This window comes from Pyrgilauda ruficollis, unplaced genomic scaffold (assembly GCF_017590135.1).
Source record: "Pyrgilauda ruficollis isolate IOZ18807 unplaced genomic scaffold, ASM1759013v1 scaffold5, whole genome shotgun sequence".
Classification (NCBI taxonomy): domain Eukaryota; kingdom Metazoa; phylum Chordata; class Aves; order Passeriformes; family Passeridae; genus Pyrgilauda; species Pyrgilauda ruficollis.
Window position 1 is genome coordinate 15,762,746 of NW_024526599.1, and position 12,172 is coordinate 15,774,917.

At 38.5% G+C, this 12,172-nt stretch overlaps 1 protein-coding gene across 2 annotated transcripts in view; it reads left to right on the plus strand.

The window, feature by feature from the left end:
- Window positions 1–12,172, plus strand: part of SNX25 (sorting nexin 25) — an 81,964-nt gene that overhangs the window by 47,953 nt on the left and 21,839 nt on the right. For both annotated transcript variants that reach the window (XM_041480052.1, XM_041480053.1), the window contains exons 7-9: window positions 2,118–2,308; window positions 9,362–9,493; window positions 11,354–11,629. In XM_041480052.1, coding sequence (XP_041335986.1) covers window positions 2,118–2,308; window positions 9,362–9,493; window positions 11,354–11,629 — 599 coding nt within the window. The remainder of the gene's footprint in view (window positions 1–2,117; window positions 2,309–9,361; window positions 9,494–11,353; window positions 11,630–12,172) is intronic.

The following is a 12,172-nucleotide window of genomic DNA, read 5'->3' on the forward strand; positions in this document are numbered from 1 at the left end:
TTTTGAAGGATCTCTGTTAAGACAGGAAATAATCACTGGAAATGGTAGGCTCATTAATCTCTCCTGGAGGCCTGCTGTGGTCACAGGATAAGATTTCAGGTGAAGTAGACATGCATACTTTGAAAACCCTTCAAGAATGCCTTGTTCCCATCAAGAAGGGTACTTTTGTTTTAAGAAGGCTGAATGATCATTGCACTGTACTGTTTGTGGGTTTTCAAAAGTGTGGCTTTGCAAGTATGCATTTTGAACCCAAAGCATTTAAACAATTGAAAGAATTGATCACTTCTAAAAAATCATCTTAGAGTCAAGTGCAGCAAGGAGAAGATTGGGGTTTAATCTTAAACTTTAATCTTGGGGTTTAAGATTAAACTTTAATGTTCTGTTTCTGTATTTGTAATAGCTGTAAATGTTTTGATTTGGGGGAGAGCGTTGTTCTGTCCTTAAGGTCTTTTCCTTTCCTTTTCTTTCATTAATACTGGTACTTCTGTTTAGGGAACTGAGACACTAAATTAAATGCTCTGTTGACTTCCCTGTGGAGATAACACGCCAGGAAAACAGATGGCTTTTTTTTTTTTTTTTTTTTTAAATTTTATAATTTGCTTCAGTGAGTATCATCTCTTTAGTTCACTATTATATGGAAGCTCAGATGCAAATGATACTCATCCATTAAAATACTAAGAGTATTTGTATCAGGAGCCATCCCTACCAACATTAATACATAAAGGAAATCAAGTGAGATTAAAAATATGGGCGAAGATAATGGGAGAATATCTGGACTCTGTTATATGTAGAACTTCAGGGAGCTCCATGTACCTTGAGTTGTCCTTCAGTATGTAAAAGACAACTTAGAGTTGCATGCAATACTTACATGTGGCTTTGAGGGGGAAATATAAGGGTAAAAACACTTGTAAAAGGAGAAGTTGCCATAATGTATTACAAACTTGCTTAAAATAGGGATTTTAAATAATTTCTGAGAGGTTTCCTTTTTGCTGTGTGTGCATTCACAAACCTATGTACTTGTTTCTTAAGAGCAGCTCTTCTGAAAATCAAATGCTCTTTCTAGCTACATGATTTTGCTAGCATTTAATAGTTTGAAAACATAGTAGAATAGATCTTTACTATTTATCCCTGAGCAATCAGTCCAGAGCCAAGTAAAAGTCAAGGACTTTGCTACTGAGTAATAGCTGCAGCCCAAAAAAGCATGTGTTATCATTGAGCAAGAGTAAAATAAAACCAATGTGTAAATGTGAATCAGTTGCATCCTGCAGATACTAAACATGATTTCCACACAATAGGGTTTTAGATCTGCTTTATCTGCTGCTCCTTTTTTTAGACCCTGGTAATTAGCTGAAGAGGATGGAATGTAGAATGCATAACCATTACTCTGGCTATTACTAAGTCTTATTCAGCTGACTTCATCTTCACATTACTTTACTTTCTAACAGTACTGTGCAGTGTTGGCGTAGCATTAGAAGATTTTTTTTCTTAGTCATCTGACCATTTTGACTGAACTTTGATCAGTTGTCTGGAGGGGATATTGTATGATAGGCTGTTCACATCAGGCACAAGAAGTTTGGGTTTGCAAATAAGATGTGTGGGAATGTGTCATGCTGGGCTGGGGGGAAGAGAGCCCAGTCCCTCGTGACTCCAGGCAGTCAATGCTATGTTCAGTAAGGTATATAGGCCATCAGCTCCACGTGTTATCATTTGCCATAGCTGTAAGTAATTTCCTTAATGCCATCTGATAAACATACATCCTGAATAGAGGTCTTGGGCTGTGTCCTCCAACAAACTATAAAAAGAGCTGGAGGGGTTGGGTTTTGCCATGCATTTGAATAAGGGGTTTTTTCCCTCAACTTTTTTATGTAAACCCTTGAGTTATCATTGCAGAATGTTTAAAAATCATCATTCTTTTTCAAATGCAAGCTTCCCAGTATCTGCACTGATGAGGATAGCTGATTCATGGATGACAGATGCTTTGATCAGACAGGTCACAGAAGCAGTGCTACAATATTTTCATGTCATAAAATACTGCTCTGATTTGCTTTTCTCAGAAGCAATGGTAAAATGATGTTTTCCTGTTGTAAAATACTGTCTCTGATTTGCTTTATTCTTAGATTCAAAAGGAAAAGAAACTGCAGCAATGAAAGCTGACCTCCTAAGGGCTCGCAATGTGAAGAGGTATATTAATCAGCTGACAGTGGCAAAGAAGCAATGTGAGAAGAGAATAAGGCTCCTGGGAGGCCCTGCTTATGATCAGCAGGAAGATGGCATTTCTGATGAAGGCGATGGCCCTCCAAGTCAGAAGGTATAAATGGCATTGTCTGAAGGTCTTTCTAAGTGTGTTACCACTGGATGGATCATGTTGCCTCACTGTCGTTAATCCCTCCCTTCCCCCAGGAGTCAAGTACAAATTAATTGCTGCTTGGTTTGTTTACTTTGGGAAAAGATTACTGAAGTACCCAAAAAGACACGTTAATTGCTCAACTTGGAATATTGTGCAATGTGAAACTTCACAAAGGGCTGGCTGAGTGGCTTGTAAGCACGTGTGATTTTTCAGACATACCACCTGTAGGGAGTTAATGAGGACATGGTAGCAGCTTTTGTGAAAGTAGCAACTTGCTTTCGAATAAAAGACTGCCAACAAATGTGCAATATGTCTTTGGCCCTCATTATATTTACTTTAGGAAATATGTGTGGGTTTTGAAGATACTGAATTATTCAAAAGTAAACACTTATGGAAGGCAATTGACAGAACTCTGAGCAGTTGCAGAAAATCTCTGGCAAAGCTGCTGTGACTGAATGCTGGTTTTCAGTACCACTGTAGTCTGGAATTAGAAGTAGCTATTGTGTTGGCCAGCATCTACAAAAATAAAATGACTACTTAGCCTTGCAAATCTTCAAAAATTTTAGTGACTTCTTTTGTAATCTTCTCTGTTCCCTTTGGGCAAAGCACAGTAGCTGATGTATTCAAATGTGAAATTATTTTATGTTTTTCCTGTAGGTAGGAGATAGCTTATCTCTTCATGCAGGGATCTTTAATTTTCATTATGGCCTTATAATAATTGTAACTTAGTAGCCTATTAGAAAAATTAGAATAATGGAGAAATAGTCCTGCTTTTTGTATTTTGTTTTTTCTTGAGTAAGGTCTGAAACACGATTCCTACTCCCCACTTGTCCTTAAAGCATGATTTCAGATGGTGTGTCACAGATTGCACCAAGACAGTCCTGATCTCTTTCCTGAAGTTGAATGCAGCAAGTGGTGCCAAGAAGAAAAAGAGAGATGGGAGCATGTGGCAGCACTGCATGAGCCAATGATGCCACTTTTGATGCCTGCTGAGATGTTACCAACTTTTCTGGACAGGGGACATAAGATTGTTCAAGACTGGAGTCCAGTAGCAAAGATGCACTTGATAGGGGCAGGGATTGGTCAGGAATATAATAAAATATAATATTGTGATTAAAATCAAAGGAATTCCTGATGTTGATGTTGCATGTTTCATGAACCAATGGGTTTTTCTTAGTGGGAGTTGCTGACCTGGGGTTATATCCTGCAAATATACCAATGAGCAGTTCAATATTGAGTTAATGGTACTATTAATAGCTGTAATGACATCTTGCACAGGCATTTGTTGTGGTGATGGTGTAAACAGTGGGATCTGAGGCAGTTTTGCTTCTAAGCTTTTGGTGTTTCTGTGATGAAGCCCTAGAACACCTCTAACATCATGTCAGTATAGAAAATAGGAAAACTGCTTCTCTCTTCTCTTGTCCCTGATTCTCCATTGCCAGGAAAGAAGCTGCAGGAGGCTGCTTGAGAGATGGAGGCCATGTTGTCCCCCTTTGAGCATAGAAAAATGCTTAGCTGAGGAATCAGTCTTTCTTCACTGTTGCTGCTTCTTACCCTCTTTTAGCACTGTGGTGCTGCAGTCTGGGTCCTTATTTCAAGGCAGGTGGTGTTATTTTGGATGTTGCCCTCCCCTATTTGGGCACTATTGATCGAACACTCGGGTTCTTTTCTAAGCAAAAGGGAAATTCATTGTTTGGGATTTAGTAAATAGGATACATTAGTAGGTTGCAGCTTGTGGCCCTTAGACTCATTAGAGTATGGTTGTGCCAGCTTTTCTGTTAAAGTAGCATCTAAATTGCAGAACTAGCTTTTGTAGAAGAAACTGTATATTTGCTTTCCTTTCTTCAACTTGCATGAAATAGGTCAGAAATGGGTATTTACTGATGGTGTTTTGAATTAATATTTTATTTAAGTGTAGTGCAGAAGCTTAAATACATTATTAACTTCAGGGAATTTTTGGTACTAGTTGTACAAAGAGTTGCCTAGTGAATTAAATTTGTATTTTGATTTCACTTATGCATCCTATAGAAAACTTTTTCTTGACTGCAGTAGTAGGGGAGTAATGGCATTGCTGGTAAAGTTTTTTATGCATGTTATGATTATGGGCTTATATATGGAGATGGATTATTTGGAGCTGTCAGTGTTCTGTTTGATTATATACTCTTGTAATTTTTAGTCATTTGATTTTGTACATATTTCACTCACCTAATTTTCCTGAATCCAAGTTCTCTAGGGAAATCCCAAATATGTGAATTATAATCAAATGCTTATAAGCAGATGAACAAACAGACAAACCACAGCTACTCTCTGAATCCTGTCATTACCTCTGATCCTGATTTCAACTCTGCCCAAAGTGTTAGATTTGTTTTTTGAGAAAACGCAGTTTGAGTAATATATCAAGCATGTCTTTATAGTCAGTGCTGTTTTAGTCCTTTTTCTCAGTAACTGTGCCTGTACAGTACTGCAGTAATTAGTTGAATTCTTTTTGTCTGTGGTTATCCATTGAATGATTTTTTTTTTTCCCCTGTTGTGCTGAGCACAACAGCCACCCCACCTTGTCTGTGAGATTTGACATAGGGAGTCACGGCATCTTAGTGGCACTGTCTTGTGGATCATGGATCTAGGAGGGGTCTGGGATCTGACCCTGAACTAGCTGTGAAATAGCAAGGAAACTGTCTGAGTGTGTTTTGAGGTGGAACAAGCTCGTGTTCATAATCCAGCTGATGAGGACTAAGATGAAGCTCCTGCAGAAGATATTGCTTCCACTGCATCTGTGGAGAGATGTTGATTTAACTGGTGACTTACCAGATTTTCACAGTGATTTTTGAGCTTCAGACTGTAAGATCATATTATGTCAGGATACATCACGGTACAGAATTTGGGGAATATTAAGAAAACAAGCTTCAGTTGTTGTCACCCAATTGCCTGGAGATGGGTTTTCTTATGACAGAAGTATGCTTGTGAACATGTGAGTCTCAAGGCAGGCACTTTTACATTAGTGTATGTGCAGTAAAATAGTCAGGTACCTTATGTGGTTAGTATATACTGTCTGATACTTAAATAATCATTGCATTTAGTTCACATTGCTGTGACAGAGATAGTCTTCTGATAACTTGCCTCTTTTTAAAACATAACAAGATAAATACAGGCTTCAATTTTATTCAAATATGGAAAAAACATTTGTTAAGAGGTTTTTAAAATGCAACTTGGAAAAAGATATTTATCAGTATTGTTTTTTACATTTCACTTATTCCTGGCTTCTACCAATTAAAAAAAAGGAAGAAATCCAAAGCAGCAACCAGAAGTTCTGCAGTCTGACTATATGCTGTTATCCTAGCAGAAAATTTCCTTTAGTGACCCAAAATGCTGTTCATCCCAACCATCTGCAGTGCTGTTACCAGCTTTATTTGGGCTATGCATTATAGGTCAATGTGGTTGAAGTGAGTGGGAGTCTGGAGTGTTGCAGAGAAATACAGTACAGTGCATCTAATCTGTGCCTAGTGCCTGTGCAGTCCTGAATTACCTAGTTGTTCTATGTTCCTGTCCAGAGAGAAGTTGTGACTGTCTAGGGATTTAACAAGACCAAGTCTCTGCTCTGTAAGGCCGGGGACAAGTCTCTTCTGTGGGCACATGCTAGGGATACTGGTTAAAGCATCCCACTTAAGAAAAAAAAAAAATAGAAAAACCTAACCCTTTCCTAGTCCTAGGCAGAGTCTGTGACCAGCTGTGATACATGTTACATTCCTGTTGAAGCAGGGAATTGATGTGTCAACACTAAAGCTTCTGGTTTTTCCAAACCCAGAAGCTGTTCTTGAGTTAATAGGATTTGAAGGGTTGCTGTGGAGGCTGATAATTCTAAGATTATATCTGCTAACTGGATATTAGATTTGAGGGTGTACAAATGCCCTGATGCCGGTGTGTGTGCCAACATAGCTTAGAGTTTTGTGCTCTAATCCATGGTGATACTGAATCATAAAATGATCTTTTGCTGAGGATTACAAATGACTGCAGAACTTCTTTAAATCATGAAAGGAAGTAAGATCCACAGAATAACTGGGTGCCAAAAAGGACTTGTGGTTTCACCCCAGGCAGCAGGCAAGCCCCACACAGCCACTTGCTCACTCCCCACCAGCAGGACTGGGGAGAGAATCAGAAGGGTAAAACCTAGAAAACTCGTGGGCTGAGATAAATACAGTTTAATAGGGAAAGCAAAAGCCACACAAACAAAGTGAAACAATGAATGAATTCACTGCTTCCCATGGGCAGGCAGGTGTTCAGCCATCCCCAGGAGAGCAGCGCTCCATCACACCTAACAGTGAGTTGGGAAGACAAATGCCATCATGTCCCCCCAACTTTACATACTGAGCATGATGTCACATGGTCTGGAACATCCCTTTGCTCAGCTGGGGTCACCTGTCCTGGCTGTGTCTGCTCCCAGTCTTGCACACACCCCTAGTCTGCTCTCCAGTGTGGCAGTACCAAAAGCAGAAAAGGCCTTGGCTCTGTGTGAGCGCAGCTTAGCAATAATAACAAAAACATCTCTATGTTATCAGCCTTGTGTTTAGCACAAATCTAAAACATAGCCCCTGCCAGCCTCTTAAGAATTTGACTTTAGCCCAGTCAAAACCAGCACACATGCATTTAATGATTTTTCACGTCAAAACTGAAACCCTCTTTTGTCTGCCATTGTTGGCATGGCAGCTGTAACAGAATGTTTTTAGTATAGGACTGGTAACATATTTAATAATTCCAGGATACTCCAGACTTAAAAATCAAGAAAACATTTGAGAAGTCTCATTTCTGCAAGAGAATAAGCTTTTCTCCCCATTAATTTATTTGTTTTAGTTTGCACGGTTATCTTTTAGAAGATTTATGTAACACTGTTGCTAGGCACCACTGCTTTGATTACCATGGGGCGCTGGTGCAATGGGTCCTTTGTTAGGTGGGAGAGATGGTTGCACTTGCCTTGCTCCCTGCAGCAGCACTTAGCCCCAGTTACTTCTGAGAGGGGTTTGTTTGTTAGTTACCCTCCTTGCTGAGCCAGAGTGGGTACAGCTTGGATAGTGGAAGCACAGAGACCAAGGTGACCTCTCACTCAAGAAGTGACAGCGCATGCCCCATGTTGTGATTTATTAACTCTGCTGTTATTTACAGAGCTGACAGTCCCTGAGATGGAGAAAACCTCTGTTTGAGGGGCTAAATGACCCTCTTACATTTGTATTTTAAGTCATTGTCCTTGGTAAAATGATTGAATAGAAAATATGATGATGCACAGTAATGAGGCTAAATCACAGACTGGCCTTTAAATTGCCAGGTCTGTGTTGTTCTTTTTGACAGCCTGATCACCATTTCTGCATTAAGCTTAGTTTGAACAAGGTACTCTCTGCTTTTCAGTGAGATTTATAGAGTGAGCTTTTAAAGACAGATATTCATATATCTGAATAGTTTTAAAGCTAAGAGCAACATCATGTCCAGAAGATGTTGATATGGTAAATAATAAAGAGAAGAATGGCACATGACTGTCACAGGGGAAATTTAAACATGTAAATGAGCATTTCATATGAGACAGATATAATTTACTTAAACACTGGCCAGAATTTGGGGGAGCTGTTTCAGACAAAACATAGATGACTGCAGTTGTTAAAGAACCACGTTTAGCTTGGTTTGTTAAGGCACTGATTTTGTGCCAGTAATTGTGTATGTGCCCATGTAGGTAGTTTCCTCATGTGTAGCTTGAGACAAGGAAACTGGTTTTCCTACATATAACTTGGTTGCAGTGTTTCACAGGTGCTAGGTTTAGGAAAATGAGTGGTCTTCCCAGAGAGGAAGGTATCCTGATGCTGACTAGAACTGTATTATTATTATTAGGTATCAGAAAACCCATATTAGAGAAATTATTAATGCCTCAATCTCAGAATTCACATCTTGCTTCATACCAAATAAACTTTGTTATAAAATACAAAGTCATACGGAGACTTGTTAGCCCCAGTACTTCAGGACCTTCTTTTCTTTTCAAAGAAAAAGGTGTGAGTTGGTTGGTGCCTGTGAGAAACAAATTCAGACTACTCTGGTAGTGTGTTTGGGTTCCTGGTGATAGAAGTAAGGGCACTAAATAAGTGACATGAAAACTAGTTCAGCTGCAAGACTGAAGGGTTGGAGAGAAAAGGTTGCTTGGTTTTCATGAGGTATTTGGAAAATTGGTCTTATTTTTCAGAGAAAGACAAGGTTATTCATTTTGTTCTGTATGGGAAGTTTTGATAATTTTGTCAGAGGAGTGTTTTGTTTTGAGGTGTTTGTCTCGAAGAAAATGCCTGGATTCACAAAAATAGTAGAGGAGAAGGAAGTGATAATAGCTTTTTAATGCAACTTCTTAATGGCTGCAGCATCTGCATGGGTACAGGAAGCCTGTGTTTCATTTCCTTTACTGCCTGATGTACACCCTCCTCACTCAGGGAAAGTCCTGAGCATTATATCCCAGAACATACTTGTTCCTGACTGTGTTCCTGATAGATGTTTTTCAATAACAGTGGGAACTGGCTACCAAATGCCCTGGCAGCCAAGGTATTCCATCTTTTTCTGTGTCTCTGGGAATAACTGAGATATATCTCAAAGCTCTGTGGGCTGTGGTATGGAAACTGCTGGTGTTCAAAACAAGTAAAGAACAGATCATTTAGCTTTCAGCTCAGCTCCTCTGCTTTGCAGGAACATTGGAAGTTAAATTTTTGACAATAGCATTTCATGAGTGACTTGAAATGCCATCTTAGTCCTTTGAAATGTATCCAGAAAGATGTGGAGGTATTTACTATCTGATAGAAGCATAGATGAATTTAACTTCTAAGTGCTTAAAACTCTATTTTTTTTTTTTTAATGAAGCAAAACTATTACTGTAGGAGGTCTGTGTAGTTGAATCTAGGACACATTTGTGGGATGCATGGTGAAAAGATTTTCCCTATAAGGAAAGGAGTTAGAATTAGGCATTTTCCCAGTTTTTATTCTTAGTTTTCCCTTCTTCAGATTCTTCAGTTTGAAGAAATTTTGGCCAACCCTTCCTACCGAGAGCACTTCCGGATCTACATGGAGAGGATGGACAAGATGGCTTTGATCGGCTTCTGGGAGTCTGTGGAGAACCTGAAGAATGCTAACAAGGTGGAGGAAGCTGCAAGCCTATATGGCTTTGTACATTGATGATGCTGTTTGTCGTGGTCTTGATGTTAGGAAATGTCTTTAAGTTTTTGAAATATCAATAGCATAGGATGGGTTCTAAGCCATTTGGGTTTTTTTAACTGCTTCATGTCAATATTTGAAGATAATATTGCAATTACAATTTGTGGGCTGTTGTGATGATGATTTATTGTTGGTTGCTGTAACAACATCTGTTAAAAGGAATACTTGATATGCAGAAGGAGTAGAATTATTTCCCTCTCCACCAGACAAAAAACTTGCAGGCTTTTGTTGTACTAGTTCACATGAAACGTAGAAGCACATTCCAACTGGATAGTCTGTACATAAGATTCTCATCTTGCCAATTACAGGTAGCCCATTCAATTGAAAATAATGAAATTGTGTGTATATATGTTCTTAAAATCTTTCTGGAAGAGACGTGTTGCTTTAAAAGGCCTTTCCCTAGTCTCTAGCAGCTAAGTTTCTCCAGGAGTACCACACTGCTGATAGAGAGAAGAAACAATGCTATGTTGTAATTTTGGCTAAAATAAAGTAGGAATTAGAACCCTGAAACAAGGATAAGGAATATCACTTAAGTTGCAACAAGCACCCTGGAGCAGTGGTGCAGAGGAAGAATTTGTAGAGGATAAATTTGCTATTTGTGACCAGTGTGGTGGATTTCTGGGAGAAGCAATTAAACTTTCAGGATTCATGCTAGCATGAAATACAGATTTGATTATTGATTATCAGTTAAATTTTTGTTTACTGTAATTTTATTGCTCTTATTCCAATCAATTGGAAAACATAAAGCATCTTTTAAACAGAGAGATAAACTGTAGAGTATGAGTAGTGAACCATTAATACAATCTGAAGAAATGACTACCAACCAACTCAAGCTAGAAAGTGTTGACAAAAATGGTTTGTCAGGCACTGTGAAGAGAGTTCTGTAAATCAGTTTTGATTTGCAAACTGCTTGTGATTGGAAAAGGTACTATAAATGATTTTATGACCTCTTAGCTGTGAATTTTTTGTCTTCCTGTTCAAAACAATATGTATGTACCTATGGATATGGATATATCTGCCACTACAGGGGCAGCTCACACAAAGGTAGTGTTCTGCAGCCATGTGGCTGTAGTGTTGTCAGATGAGGCAGGTAAGAACATTGTGCCATTCTGAGGGAGTGGATAAACCCTTTCTAATTCTGTCCAGTTTAGGGAGATGGTAATTTAGGGAGCTGATTATGGGCTCTGCTGCATTACTTTCTCTCTTTCCTGTTTGTTAATGCAAGGTTTAATCCTGTGCACTTTACTGTGCTCTATAAAAAATACCCAGCCTCCTGTACTGATAAATGTCTTTTCAAATGTGCTTTTTTTCCTCTCTTGCATCTTTTTTTTTTCCTTTTCCTCTGCAAATTAATGAAAATCATGTATAAAGTGAATTGATTCTATTCATCAGAAGACAGGAGAGCTGATTCAGCTGAGCTTTCCCATCTGAATTTAAAAGGGTGACCACACTGTTGCTCTAGCACTTTTCTTCCTTTTAATGCCAGCTTTTGGAACATGGATTTAAAGGAGTGGATGCAGAAGCTCTGGCAATTGTAGGGCACAGCTGTTTCTTCACTTAACAAATATCCATACTTAACTTGTAAAATGGATTGCTTAGCAGAGGTGCACAGGCAGGCAGCATGCTTGATTTCAGTAAGAGATTTACAGATGTCTTCTCATACATTTGGATAGGAAATTAGCTTGATTATCCTTCAAATTGTGCATCTGGGTCCTGAGTCATCTTGATATTTTCAATATCTTTTCATTTTTCTTTTCTCCCTCCCTCTCCATTGCTTCCTAGGCTGAAATACCTCAACTGGTGAGTGAAATTTACCAGAATTTTTTTGTGGAAAGCAGAGAAATACCTGTGGAAAAATCCCTTTATAAGGAAATACAGCAAAGTCTTGTGGGAAATAAAGGCATTGAAGTATTCTACAGAATTCAGGCAGATGTTTATGAAACTCTAAAGGACAGATACTACCCTTCATTCATTGTCAGTGATTTATATGAGAGATCAGTCAAGCAGGAGGAAGAAAGAAGTTCTGCTCAGCTAACTCCTGAGGACAAAGATGAAGTGGTGAGTCACACAGACAATTTCTTTCACTGTTATTTAAAGTGATCTGAGAGACTGTCCTGAGAAAAGAATGTTGTAGCATCTTCTGTCCTTCGGCTTTGGACTAATCTTCTTTATTGTATGCATTTATTTATAAATGTCATCACTCTTGTAGTTTCATCTGGTTAAACTTGTTTGTTTACATGCTCTTTGAAATAAAAGGGTACAAAATGATAGACTACTTAAATTTCTCTATAGTTGAAGTAGATGGCTCAGGCTCAGGGGTTCTTAAGCCCTCTGTATTTCACATCTTCTTAGAAACAGAGAGTGCAAAACATTTCATGTAAGTTCAGCTGCTCTGCTTTTGAGTGAAAAAATTCTCATTGAAACTCAGTAGGTTTCTGCTCATTGTCCCTGTCTCCCATGCATTTCCTAGTTACTAAATAGATATTAGAGTTGCACAAAAGAGAAGAAAAAGTAATGTAAAATAGAATTATTAGTGGTTTTTATTGAATAAATTAATATACCATGTTGGAAGATAAATCTAGCACAATAGCTCTAAATACT